At 60.1% G+C, this 14,348-nt stretch overlaps 1 protein-coding gene across 1 annotated transcript in view; it reads left to right on the top strand.

The window, feature by feature from the left end:
- galns (galactosamine (N-acetyl)-6-sulfatase) overlaps nucleotides 1–14,348 on the top strand; it is a 30,369-nt gene that overhangs the window by 14,997 nt on the left and 1,024 nt on the right. Inside the window, exons 10-13 of the mRNA XM_078400911.1 lie at nucleotides 1,095–1,231; nucleotides 5,717–5,819; nucleotides 8,905–9,026; nucleotides 9,850–9,967. Of these exons, the coding sequence (XP_078257037.1) occupies nucleotides 1,095–1,231; nucleotides 5,717–5,819; nucleotides 8,905–9,026; nucleotides 9,850–9,967 (480 nt within the window). The remainder of the gene's footprint in view (nucleotides 1–1,094; nucleotides 1,232–5,716; nucleotides 5,820–8,904; nucleotides 9,027–9,849; nucleotides 9,968–14,348) is intronic.

Genomic DNA, 14,348 nt, shown 5'->3' on the forward strand with positions numbered 1-14,348 from the left:
GGGGGCCGAGGGGGGAGTCAGGGGGACGGGGGGAGTCAGGGGGCCGGGGGGAGGGGGAGTCAGGGGGCCGGGGGGAGGGGGAGTCAGGGGGCCGGGGGGAGAGGGGGTAGTCAGGGTGCGGGCGGGGGGACACCGCGCGGGGGAGAGGGGGGAGTCAGGGTGTGGGGGAGTCAGGGTGCGGGGGAGAGGGGGAGTCGGTGCAGGGGAGAGGAGGAGTCAGGGTGCGGGGGAGAGGGGGAGTCAGGGTGCAGGGGGCCGAGGGGAGAGGGGGGAGTCAGGGGGACGGGGGGAGTCAGGGGGCCGGGGGGAGAGGGGGTAGTCAGGGTGCGGGGGCGGGCGGGGGGACACCGCGCGTGGGAGAGGGGGGAGTCAGGGTGTGGGGGAGTCAGGGTGCGGGGGAGAGGGGGAGTCAGGGTGCAGGGGAGAGGGGGAGTCAGGGTGCAGTGGAGAGGGGGAGTCAGGGTGCGGGGGAGAGGGGGAGTCAGGGTGCAGGGGAGAGGGGGAGTCAGGGTGCAGGGGAGATGGGGAGTCAGGGTGCAGGGGAGAGGGGGAGTCAGGGTGCGGGGGAGAGGGGGAGTCAGGGTGCAGGGGAGAGGGGGAGTCAGGGTGCGGGGGAGAGGGGGAGTCAGGGTGCAGGGGAGAGGGGGAGTCAGGGTGCAGGGGAGAGGGGGAGTCAGGGTGCGGGGGAGAGGGGGAGTCAGGGTGCAGGGGAGAGGGGGAGTCAGGGTGCAGGGGAGAGGGGGAGTCAGGGTGCAGGGGAGAAGGGGAGTCAGGGTGCAGGGGAGAAGGGGAGTCAGGGTGCAGGGGAGAAGGGGAGTCAGGGTGCAGGGGAGAGGGGAGAGGGGGAGTCAGGGTGCAGGGGAAAGGGGGAGTCAGGGTGCAGGGGAGAGGGGGAGTCAGGGTGCGGGGGAGAGGGGGAGTCAGGGTGCGGGGGAGAGGGGGAGTCAGGGTGCAGGGGAGAGGGGGGAGTCAGGGTGCGGGGGAGTCAGGGTGCGGGGGAGTCAGGGGGACACCGCGCGGTGGAGAGGGACGGGGTACAGCAGAGGTACGGGGTACAGCACAGTTGGGCAGCCCCACAATGATGCTTGTTGCAGGTGAGTGGGCAGCTGGGCACGCTGATGGACCTGTTCACCACTAGCCTGGCCCTGGCTGGGCTACAGCCCCCCAGCGACCGGCAGATGGACGGCATCGACCTGTCGCCCGTCATCCTGCAGAACCAGCTGATTGACAGGTACCCGGCTGGGAGGGGAGGTGGGCCGGAGAGAGGGCTGGACATGGGCGGTGACCCGGCCAACTGGGGTTTTGAGGGGAGGGGAATAGCAACAGAGGCCTGGATGGGTGGGTGGAGGCAGCAAAAGGCTGAGGGGATGGAACATGAGAGGGACGGACTTGGCTTCGAACCAAGTGAGAACTGTGCAGGCAGGAACTGCAGGTGCAGGTTTACACTGAAGATAGACACAGAACTCAGTAACTTAGCGGGACAGGCAGCATCTCCGGAGAGAAGGAACGGGTGACGTTTCGGGTCGAGACCCTTCTTCAGACTGACATCAGGGGGGAGGGAGATGCATAGATACGCTTTAAGCCCTAATCCTTACCTATGTCTCCCTCTCTCCTGAGTCTCAGTCTGAAGAAGGGTCTCGGCCCGAAACATCACCCGTTCCTTCTAACCAGAGATGCTGCCTGTTCCAAGTGAAGCTGTGGTGGGCAGAGGGGAGCGGTGCGGGTAGCAAACCCAACATGAGGAGGGTATCCTCTGGGCACCAGCACCGTCTCCCTGTGGTGACCACTGTCTCTCCCTGTGGGGACCACTGTCTCTCCGTGTGGGGACCACTGTCTCTCCCTGTGGGGACCACTGTCTCTCCCTGTGGTGACCACTTTATCCCTATGGGGACCACTGACCATCCCTATGGGGACCACTGTCTCTCCGTGTGGGACCACTGTCTCTCCGTGTGGGGACCACTGTCTCTCCCTGTGGGGACCACTGTCTCTCCGTGTGGGGACCACTGTCTCTCCGTGTGGGGACCACTGTCTCTCCCTGTGGGGACCACTGTCTCTCCGTGTGGGGACCACTGTCTCTCCCTGTGGTGACCACTGTCTCTCCCTGTGGGGACCACTGTCTCTCCCTGTGGGGACCACTGTCTCTCCCTGTGGGGACCACTGTCTCTCCCTGTGGGGACCACTGTCTCTCCGTGTGGGGACCACTGTCTCTCCCTGTGGGGACCACTGTCTCTCCGTGTGGTGACCACTGTCTCTCCCTGTGGGGACCACTGTCTCTCCGTGTGGGGACCACTGTCTCTCCCTGTGGTGACCACTGTATCCCTATGGGGACCACTGACCATCCCTATGGGGACCACTGACCATCCCTGTGGTGACCACTGACCATCCCTGTGGTGACCACTGTATCCCTGTGGGGACCACTGACCATCCCTGTGGTGACCACTGTCTCCGTGTGGGGACCACTGTCTCTCCGTGTGGTGACCACTGTCTCTCCGTGTGGTGACCACTGTCTCTCCGTGTGAAGACCACTGTCTCCGTGTGGTGACCACTGTCTCTCCGTGTGGTGACCACTGTCCGTGTGGGGACCACTGTCTCTCCGTGTGGGGACCACTGTCTCACTGTCACGGTAAACTAGCCAATAATATAAAGGAGGATTGTAAAAGCTTTTTTAGGTATGTAAAGAGGAAAAAAAGAGTCTAGGCAAATGTGGGCCCCTTGAAGACAGAAGCAGGGGAATTTATTATGGGGAACAAGGAAATGGCAGACGAGTTGAACCGGTACTTTGGATCTATCTTCACTAAGGAAGATGCAAGCAATCTCCCAGATGTTCTAGTGGCCAGAGATCCTAGGGTGACGGAGGAACTGAAGGAAACCCACATTAGGCAGGAAATGGTGTTGGGTAGACTGATGGGACTGAAGGCTGATAAATCCCCAGGGCCTGATGGTCTGCATCCCAGGGTATCTTAAGGAAGTGGCTCTAGAAATCATGGACTCATTGGTGATCATTTTCCAATGTTCTATAGATTCAGGATCAGTTCCTGTGGATTGGAGGGTAGCTAATGTTATCCCACTTTTTAACAAAGGAGGGAGAGAGAAAATGGGAAATTATAGACCAGTTAGTCTGACATCAGTGGTGGGGAAGATGCTGGAGTCAATTATAAAAGACGAAATTGCGAAGCATTTGGATAGCAGTAACAGGATCGTTCCGAGTCAGCATGGATTTACGAAGGGGAAATCATGACTAATCGTCTGGAATTTTTTGAGGATGTAACTAGGAAAATTGACAGGGGAGAGCCTATGGATGTGGTGTACCTCGACTTTCAGAAAGCCTTCGACAAGGTTCCACATAGGAGATTAGTGGGCAAAATTAGAGCACATGGTATTGGGGGTAGGGTACTGACATGGATAGAAAATTGGTTGACAGACAGAATGCAAAGAGTGGGGATAAATGGGTCCCTTTCAGAATGGCAGGCAGTGACTAGTGGGGTACCGCAAGGCTCGGTGCTGGGACCGCAGCTATTTACAATATACATTAATGACTTGGATGAAGGGATTAAAAGTGCCATTAGCAAATTTGCAGATGATACAAAGCTGGGTGGTAGTGTGAACTGTGAGGAAGATGCTATGAGGTTGCAGGGTGACTTGGACAAGTTGTGTGACTGGGCGGATGCATGGCAGATGCAGTTTAATGTGGATAAGTGTGAGGTTATCCACTTTGGTGGTAAGAATAGGAAGGCAGAGTATTATCTGAATGGTGTCAAGTTAGGAAAAGGGGACGTACAACGAGATCTGGGTGTCCTAGTGCATCAGTCACTGAAAGGAAGCATGCAGGTACAGCAGGCAGTGAAGAAAGCCAATGGAATGTTGGCCTTCATAACAAGAGGAGTTGAGTATAGGAACAAAGAGGTCCTTCTGCAGTTGTACAGGGCCCTAGTGAGACCACACCTGGAGTACTGTGTGCAGTTTTGGTCTCCAAATTTGAGGAAGGATATTCTTGCTATTGAGGGCGTGCAGCGTAGGTTTACTAGGTTAATTCCCGGAATGGCGGGACTGTCATATGTTGAAGGACTGGAGTGACTAGGCTTGTATACACTGGAATTTAGAAGGATGAGGGGGGATCTTATTGAAACGTATAAGATTATTAAGGGGTTGGACACGTTAGAGGCAGGAAACATGTTCCCAATGTTGGGGGAGTCCAGAACAAGGGGCCACAGTTTAAGAATAAGGGTTAGGCCATTTAGAACGGAGATGAGGGAAAACTTTTTCAGTCAGAGAGTTGTGAATCTAGAATTCTCTGGCTCAGAAGGCAGTGGAGGCCAATTCTCTGAATGCATTCAAGAGAGAGCTAGATAGAGCTCTTAAGAATAGCGGAGTCAGGGGGTATGGGGAGAAGGCAGGAACGGGGTACTGATTGAGAATGATCAGCCATGATCACATTGAATGGCGGTGCTGGCTCGAAGGGCCGAATGGCCTCCTCCTGCACCTATTGTCTCCATGTGGTGACCACTGACCATCCCTGTGGAGACCACTGACCATCCCTGTGGTGACCACTGACCATCCCTGTGGAGACCACTGTCTCTCCGTGTGGAGACCACTGTCTCTTCGTGTGGTGACCACTGACCATCCCTGTGGAGACCACTGTCTCTCCGTGTGGTGACCACTGTCTCTCCGTGTGGTGACCACTGACCATCCCTGTGGAGACCACTGTCTCTCCGTGTGGTGACCACTGTCTCTCCGTGTGGTGACCACTGACCATCCCTGTGGTGACCACTGACCATCCCTGTGGAGACCACTGTCTCTCCTTGTGGTGACTGCTGTCTCTCCCTGTGGTGACCTCTGTCTCTCCGTGTGGAGACCACTGTCTCTCCGTGTGGTGACCGCTGTCTCTCCGTGTGGTGACCACTGTCTCTCCGTGTAGTGACCACTGACCATCCCTGTGGAGACCACTGTCTCTCCATGTGGTGACTGCTGTCTCCCACTGTGGTGACCACTGACCATCCCTGTGGTGACCACTGTCTCTCCGTGTGGAGACCACTGTCTCTCTGTGTGGAGACCACTGACCATCCCTGTGGAGACCACAGTCTCTCGTGTGGTGACCTCTGTCTCTCTGTGTGGTGACCGCTGTCTCTCCGTGTGGTGACCGCTGTCTCTCCGTGTGGAGACCACTGTCTCTCCGTGTGGAGACCACTGACCATCCCTGTGGAGACCACTGTCTCTCTGTGTGGTGACCTCTGTCTCTCTGTGTGGTGACCGCTGTCTCTCCGTGTGGTGACCGCTGTCTCTCCGTGTGGTGACCACTGACCATCCCTGTGGAGACCTCTGTCTCTCCGTGTGGAGACCACTGTCTCTCCGTGTGGAGACCACTGACCATCCCTGTGGAGACCACTGTCTCTCCGTGTGGTGACCGCTGTCTCTCCGTGTGGTGACCGCTGTCTCTCCGTGTGGTGACCGCTGTCTCTCCGTGTGGTGACCTCTGTCTCTCTGTGTGGTGACCGCTGTCTCTCCGTGTGGTGACCGCTGTCTCTCCGTGTGGTGACCGCTGTCTCTCCGTGTGGTGACCGCTGACCATCCCTGTGGAGACCACTGTCTCCGTGTGGAGACCACTGTCTCCGTGTGGTGACCTCTGTCTCTCTGTGTGGTGACCGCTGTCTCTCCGTGTGGTGACCGCTGTCTCTCCGTGTGGTGACCACTGTCTCTCGCTGTGCTGTGTGTTGTCTAGGCCGGTGTTTTATTACCGGGGCAATGAGCTGATGGCCGTGCGGGTGGGACTCTACAAGGCCCATTACTGGACCTGGAGCAACTCCTGGGAGGAGCTGGCACGTGTGAGTTACTGTGCGATGGGGCGGAGGGAGATGGTAGGGGAGGGGGAGGTGGCAGGGGGGGTGGGAGGAGGTGGTGGGGGGAGGTGGCAGGGCGGGTGGGTCTGGTGGAAGGGAGGACAGTGAGGGTCTCGATGAGTGAGTTACATAGAAATATAGAAAATAGGTGCAGGAGGAGGCCATTCGGCCCGTCGATCCAGCACCGCCATTCATTGTGATCATGGCTGATCATTCACAATCAATAACCCGTGCCTTCCACATATCCCTTGATTCCATTAGCCCCTAGAGCTCTATCTAACTCTTAAATCCATCCAATGACTTGGCCTCCACTGCCCTCTGTGGCAGAGAATTCCACAAATTCACAACTTTCTGGGTGAAATAGTTCCTACTAACCTCAGTTTTAAATGGCCTCCCCTTAAATGGCCTCTAAGACTGTGGCCCCTGGCTCTTGACTCGCCCAACATTGGGAACATCTTTCCTGCATCTAGCTTGTCCAGTCCTTTTATAATTTTATATGTCTCTATAAGATCTCCTCTCATCCATCTAAACTCCAGTGAGTATAAGCCTAGTCTTTTCAATCTTTCCTCACATGACAGTCCCGCCATCCCAGGGATCAATCTCGTGAACCTACGCTGCACTGCCTCAATTACAAGGATGTCCTTCCTCAAATTAGGAGACCAAAACTGTACACAATACTCCAGATGTGGTCTTACCAGGGCCCTATACAACTGCAGAAGAACCTCTTTACTCCTATACTGAAATCCTCTCGTTATGAAGGCCAACATGCCATTAGCTTTCTTCACTGCCTGCTGTACCTGCATGCCAACTTTCAGTGTCTGGTGTACAAGGACACCCAGGTCTCGCTGCACTTCCCCCTTACCTAACCTGACACCATTGAGATAATAATCTGCCTCCTTGTTTTTGCCGCCAAAGTGGATAACCTCACATTTATCTATATTATACTGCATCTGCCACGCATCTGCCCACTCACTTAACCTGTCCTGGTCACCCTGCAACCTCCTAACATCCTCTTCACAGTTCACACTGCCACCCAGCTTTGTGTCATCTGCAAACTTGCTAGTGTTCCTTCTAATTCCTTCATCCAAATCATTAATATATATGGTAAACAGTTGCGGCCCCAACACCGAGCCTTGCGGCACTCCACTCGCCACTGCCTGCCATTCTGAAAAGGACCCGTTTACTCCTACTCTTTGCTTCGTCTGCCAACCAATTCTCTATCCATGTCAACACCCTACCTCCTACCTATGTGCTCTAATTTTACTCACCAATCTCCCGTGTGGGACCTTATCAAAGGCTTTCTGAAAGCCTAGATACATTACACCACTAGCTCCCCTTCATCCATTTTACTTGTCACATTCTCAAAAAATTCCAGAAGATTAGTCAAGCATGACTTCTCTTTCATAAATCCATGCTGACTTGGACTCATTCTTTTACTGCTATCCAAATGCACCGTTATTACCTCTTTAATAATTGACTCCAGCATCTTTCCCACCACCGATGTCAGGCTAACTGGTCTATAATCTCCCATTTTCTCTCTCGCTCCTTTCTTGAAAGGTTGGATAACATTAGCTATCCTCCAATCCACAGGAACTGATCCTGAATCTATTGAACATTGGAAAATGATCACCAATGCGTCCACTATTTCTAGAGCCACCTCCCTGAGTACCCTGGGATGCAGACCATCAGGCCCAGGAGATTTATCAACCTTCAGTCCCATCAGTCTACCCAATACTATTTCTCGCCTAATGCAAATTTCTTTCAGTTCCTCTATCCCCCAAGATCCTCTGTCCTCCAGTACATCTGGGAGATTGTTTGTGTCTTCCTTAGTGAAGACAGATCCAAAGTACCTGTTCAACTCTTCTGCCATTTCATTGTTACCCATAATAATTTCACCCGTGTTTGCCTTCAAGGGACCCACATTTGACTTTGCTATTCTTTTTCTCTTAACATAACTAAAGAGGCTTTTACTGTCCTTCTTTATATTCTTGGCCAGCTTCCCCTCGTACTTCATCTTTTCAGCCCGTATTGCCTGTTTTGTTACCTTCTGTTGTCCTTTGAAAGTTTCCCAATCCTCTGGCTTCCAGCTACTCTTTGCTGTGTTATACATCTTTTCTTTTAGTTTTATTCCATCCCTAACTTCCCTTGTCAGCCACGGTTGCCTCCTACTCCCCTTAGAATCTTTCTTTCGCTTTGGAATGAAATGATCCTGCATCTTCCGGATTATGCCCAGAAATTCCTGCCATTGCTGTTCCACCATCATTCCTGCTAGGATCCCTTTCCAGTCGACCTTGGCCAGCTCCTCTCTCATGCCTTCATAGTCCCCTTTGTTCAACTGCAACACTGACACTTCCGATTTAACCTTCTCCCTCTCAAATTGCAGATTAAAACTAATCATATTATGATCACTACCTCCAAGCGGTTCCTTTACCTCGAGTTCCCTTAGCAAATCTGGTTCATTGAACAACACTAAATCCAGAATTGCCCTTTCTCTGGTAGGCTCCAGCACAAGCTGCTCTAAGAATCCATCTCGGAGGCACTCTACAAACTCTCTTTCTTGGGGTCCAGAACCAACATGATTTTCCCAGTCTACCTGCATATTGAAATCCCCCATCACCACAGTGGCATTACTTTTGTTACATGCCAGCTTTAACTCCTGCTGCAACTTACACCCTATATCAGGGCTACTATTTGGGGGTCTGTATCTAACTCCCATTAGTGTCTTCTTACCTTTACAATTCCTCAACTCTATCCACAGTGACTCTACCTCGTCAGTCCCTATGTCACCCCTCGCAAGGGACTGAGTTTCGTCCCTCACCAGCAGGTGTTGTCGACAGGCCACTCCGCAGGCAGGGAGAGGGGTGGTGGGCAGGGAGAGCTCCAGTGGGCGGGGGTGGGGGCAAGAGTAGACTGGATGGGCCAAACGGCCTCATTCTGCTGCTACAACTAATGAATTTGTGAAATGGTGTATGTGTGGTGGGCAGGAGGCCAGTCGGGCCATCGAGCCAGTGCTGCCCCACTGGCTGCCGCTGGGCTGAATCACCCTGTGATTCCTGCGCTTTCCTTTCAGGGAATTAACTTCTGTCCGGGACAGAATGTGACGGGTGTCACCACTCACGAGCAGCGGGACCACTCCATCCAGCCCCTGCTCTTCCACCTCGGCCGCGACCCCGGGGAGAAGTACCCCATCAGGTGCGGGGAGAGGAGGGGCCTGAAGAGAGGGGGAGCGGAGCGAGAGGAGAGGGGGAAAGAGGAGGGGAAGGAGAGGAGAGGGGGAGGAGGGGAGGGAGAGAAGAGGAGGGGAGGGAGAGAAGAGGAGGGGAGGGAGAGGAGAGGGGGAAAGAGGAGGGGAGGGAGAGGAGAGGGGGAAAGAGGAGGGGGAAGGGGAGAGGGAGGGAGAGGAGAGGGGGAAAGAGGAGGGGAGGGAGAGGAGAGGAGGGAGGGAGAGGAGAGGGGGAAAGAGGAGGGGAGGGAGAGGAGAGGACGGAGGGAGAGGAGAGGGGGAAAGAGGAGGGGAGGGAGAGGAGAGGACGGAGGGAGAGGAGAGGGGGAAAGAGGAGGGGAGGGAGAGGAGAGGGAGAAGAGGAGGGGGAGGAGAGGGAAAGAGGAGTGGAGGGGAGGGAGAGGAGGGGGAAGGGCAGAGGGTGGGCGAATGAGGAGGAGGATGGAGGGGGAGGTTTGGGGGTGAGGGCAAGAAGGAGGAGGGGTAGGGGAAGGGGTGAGGGGAAGGTAGGAGTGGGGAGAGGGGGTGAGGGGACGGGGATGGAGTGGGGAGAATGGGGGAGGGAATGAGGGACGGAGCAGGTGAGGACAGAGGCGGGTGAAGGATTAACGCTGACACCAGCCCTGCCGCGGTGGGGCGGGGGGGGGGTCTCGAGCCATTTGAACTCTGGACCAGTGTCACCAAATGATCAGTCATGAACCTGACGACTGGTCTTTACCCCCACACCCTCTCTCCCCTCGCTCCCCACCCTTCCCTCTCCTCTTCCACACTCTCTCCCTCCCCCCGCTGCAGTTTCTCGAGCCGTGAGTACGCGGATGCTGCCCGGACGTTCTCTGCCGTGGTGCGTCATCACCGCGCCTCGCTGGTGCCTGGGGAGCCCCAGCTCAACGTGTGTGACCGGGCCGTCATGGTGAGTCATAGCAGCAACCTGCCGAACCCCCACTCATCCCGGGGTGGGGCTGGGGAGTGGGAAGCTCACGCAGGGCCCGGGGCCACAGAAAACAGGGCCGCAGAGACCCAGTGATCCAGCGATCCAGGGGCCAGAGACCCAGTGATCCAGGACCACAGTGATCCACGGACCAGATCCAGTGATCCAGGAATATTGGCCCAGTGACTGAGGCCGCTGGTGCTGCCAGTGATGCCCAGAAACCCTGGGGCTGGCGGCCTGCTGATGGAATGTACAAGGACAGGGTGCAGGGTGACGGGGTGCAGTGTGACAGGGTGCAGGGTGACGGGGTGCAGAGTGACGGGGTGCAGGGTGACGGGGTGCAGTGTGACAGGGTGCAGGGTGACGGGGTGCAGAGTGACGGGGTGCAGGGTGACGGGGTGCAGGGTGACGGGGTGCAGTGTGACAGGGTGCAGGGTGACGGGGTGCAGGGTGACGGGGTGCAGGGTGCAGGGTGACGGGGTGCAGTGTGACAGGGTGCAGGGTGACGGGGTGCAGGGTGACGGGGTGCAAGGTGACGGGGTGCAGGGTGACGGGGTGCAGGGTGACGGGGTGCAGGGTGACGGGGTGCAAGGTGACGGGGTGCAGGGTGACGGGGTGCAGGGTGACGGGGTGCAGGGTGACGGGGTGCAAGGTGACGGGGTGCAGGGTGACGGGGTGCAGGGTGCTGGTGACGGGGTGCAAGGTGACGGGGTGCAAGGTGACGGGGTGCAGGGTGACGGGGTGCAGGGTGACGGGGTGCAGGGTGACAGGGTGCAAGGTGACGGGGTGCTGGTGACGGGGTGCAGGGTGACGGGGTGCGGGGTGCAGGGTGACGGGGTGCAGGGTGACGGGGTGCAGGGTGATGGGGTGCAGGGTGACGGGGTGCAGGGTGACGGGGTGCAGGGTGACGGGGTGCAGGGTGACGGGGTGCAGGGTGCTGGTGACGGGGTGCAGGGTGACGGGGTGCAGGGTGACGGGGTGCAGGGTGACGGGGTGCAAGGTGACGGGGTGCAGGGTGACGGGGTGCAGGCTGACGGGGTGCAGGCTGACGGGGTGCAGGGTGACGGGGTGCAGGGTGACGGGGTGCAGGGTGACGGGGTGCAGGGTGACGGGGTGCAGGGTGACGGGGTGCAGGGTGACGGGATGCAGGGTGACGGGGTGCAGGGTGACGGGGTGCAGGGTGCGGGGTGCAGGGTGACGGGGTGCAGGGTGCTGGTGACGGGGTGCAGGGTGACGGGGTGCAAGGTGACAGGGTGCTGGTGACGGGGTGCAAGGTGACGGGGTGCTGGGTGACGGGGTGCAGGGTGACGGGGTGCAGGGTGCAGGGTGACGGGGTGCAGTGTGACGGGGTGCAGTGTGACGGGGTGCAGGGTGCGGGGTGATGGGGTGCAGGGTGCAGGGTGACGGGGTGCAGGGTGACGGGGTGCAGGGTGCAGGGTGCAGGGTGCTGGTGACGGGGTGACGGGGTGCAAGGTGACGGGGTGCAGGGTGACGGGGTGACGGGGTGCAGGGTGACGGGGTGCAGGGTGACGGGGTGCAGGGTGACGGGGTGCAGGGTGACGGGGTGCAGGGTGACGGGGTGCAGGGTGACGGGGGTGACGGGGTGCAGGGTGACGGGGTGCAGGGTGACGGGGTGCAGGGTGACGGGGTGCGGGGTGCAGGGTGACGGGGTGCAAGGTGACGGGGTGCAGGGTGACGGGGTGCGGGGTGCAGGGTGACGGGGTGCAGGGTGACGGGGTGCAGGGTGACGGGGTGCAGGGTGCTGGTGACGGGGTGCAGGGTGACGGGGTGCAGGGTGACGGGGTGCAGGGTGACAGGGTGCGGGGTGCAGGGTGACGGGGTGCAAGGTGACGGGGTGCAAGGTGACGGGGTGCAGGGTGACGGGGTGCAGGGTGACGGGGTGCAGGCTGACGGGGTGCAGGGTGACGGGGTGCAGGGTGACGGGCTGCAGGGTGACGGGGTGCAGGGTGACGGGGTGCAGGGTGACGGGGTGCAGGGTGACGGGGTGCAGGGTGACGGGGTGCAGGGGTGCAGGGGTGCGGGGTGCAGGGTGACGGGGTGCAGGGTGCAGGGTGACGGGGTGCAGGGTGCAGGGTGACGGGGTGCTGGTGACGGGGTGCAGGGTGACGGGGTGCAGGGTGCTGGTGACGGGGTGCAGGGTGACGGGGTGCAAGGTGACGGGGTGCAAGGTGACAGGGTGCTGGTGACGGGGTGCAGGGTGACGGGGTGCAAGGTGACGGGGTGCAGGGTGACGGGGTGCAGGGTGACGGGGTGCAGGGTGCAGGGTGACGGGGTGCAGTGTGACGGGGTGCAGGGTGACGGGGTGCGGGGTGCAGGGTGACGGGGTGCAGGGTGACGGGGTGCAGGGTGCAGGGTGACGGGGTGCAGGGTGCTGGTGACGGGGTGACGGGGTGCAGGGTGACGGGGTGCAGGGTGACGGGGTGCAGGGTGACGGGGTGCAGGGTGACGGGGTGCAGGGTGACGGGGTGCAGGGTGACGGGGTGCAGGGTGCAGGGTGACGGGGTGCAGGGTGCTGGTGACGGGGTGCAGGGTGACGGGGTGCAGGGTGACGGGGTGCAGGGTGACGGGGTGCAAGGTGACAGGGTGACGGGGTGCAGGGTGACGGGGTGCAGGGTGACGGGGTGCAGGGTGCAGGGTGACGGGGTGCAGGGTGCAGTGTGACGGGGTGCAGGGTGACGGGGTGCAGGGTGACGGGGTGCAGGGTGACGGGGTGCAGGGTGACGGGTTGCAGGGTGACGGGGTGCAGGGTGACGGGGTGCAGGGTGCAGGGTGACGGGGTGCAAGGTGACGGGGTGCAAGGTGACGGGGTGCAGGGTGACGGGGTGCAGGGTGACGGGGTGCAGGGTGACGGGGTGCAGGCTGACGGGGTGCAGGGTGACGGGTGCAGGGTGACGGGGTGCAGGGTGACGGGTGCAGTGGTGCGGGGTGCAGGGGTGCGGGGTGCAGGGTGACGGGGTGCAGGGTGCAGGGAGACGGGGTGCAGGGTGACGGGGTGCTGGTGACGGGGTGCAGGGTGACGGGGTGCAGGGTGCTGGTGACGGGGTGCAGGGTGACGGGGTGCAAGGTGACAGGGTGCTGGTGACGGGGTGCAGGGTGACGGGGTGCAGGGTGACGGGGTGCAGGGTGACGGGGTGCAGTGTGACGGGGTGCAGGGTGACGGGGTGCAGGGTGCAGGGTGACGGGGTGCAGGGTGACGGGGTGCAGGGTGACGGGGTGCAGGGTGCTGGTGACGGGGTGCAGGGTGACGGGGTGCAGGGTGACGGGGTGCAGGGTGACGGGGTGCAGGGTGACGGGGTGCAGGGTGACGGGGTGCAGGGTGACGGGGTGCAGGGTGACGGGGTGCAGGGTGACGGGGTGCAGGGTGACGGGGTGCAGGGTGACGGGGGTGACGGGGTGCAGGGTGACGGGGTGCAGGGTGACGGGGTGCAGGGTGGCAGGGTGCAGGGTGACGGGGTGCAGGGTGCTGGTGACGGGGTGCAGGGTGACGGGGTGCAGGGTGCTGGTGACGGGGTGCAGGGTGACGGGGTGCAAGGTGACGGGGTGCAAGGTGACAGGGTGCTGGTGACGGGGTGCAGGGTGACGGGGTGCAAGGTGACGGGGTGCAGGGTGACGGGGTGCAGGGTGACGGGGTGCTGGGTGACGGGGTGCAGGGTGACGGGGTGCAGGGTGCAGTGTGACGGGGTGCAGGGTGACGGGGTGCAGGGTGCGGGGTGCAGGGTGCCGGGGTGCAGGGTGACGGGGTGCAGGGTGCTGGTGACGGGGTGCAAGGTGACGGGGTGCAGGGTGACGGGGTGCATGGTGACGGGGTGCAGGGTGACGGGGTGCAGGGTGCAGGGTGACGGGGTGCAAGGTGACGGGGTGCAGGGTGACGGGGTGCAGGGTGACGGGGTGCAGGGTGCCGGGGTGCAGGGTGCGGGGTGCAGGGTGACGGGGTGCAGGGTGCAGGGTGACGGGGTGCAGGGTGACGGGGTGCAGGGTGACGGGGTGCAGGGTGCAGGGTGCAGGGTGCAGGGTGCAAGGTGACGGGGTGCAGGGTGCAAGGTGACGGGGTGCAGGGTGCAAGGTGACGGGGTGCAGGGTGACGGGGTGCAGGGTGACGGGGTGCAGGGTGACGGGGTGCAGGGTGACGGGGTGCAGGGTGCAAGGTGACGGGGTGCAGGGTGACGGAGTGCAGGGTGACGGGGTGCAGGGTGCAAGGTGACGGGGTGCAGGGTGACGGGGTGCAGGGTGACGGGGTGCAGGGTGACGGGGTGCAGGGTGACGGGGTGCAGGGTGACGGGGTGCAGGGTGCAGGGTGACGGGGTGCAGGGTGCAGGGTGCAGGGTGACGGGGTGCAGGGTGA

Source organism: Rhinoraja longicauda, chromosome 6 (assembly GCF_053455715.1).
Source record: "Rhinoraja longicauda isolate Sanriku21f chromosome 6, sRhiLon1.1, whole genome shotgun sequence".
NCBI lineage: Eukaryota > Metazoa > Chordata > Chondrichthyes > Rajiformes > Arhynchobatidae > Rhinoraja > Rhinoraja longicauda.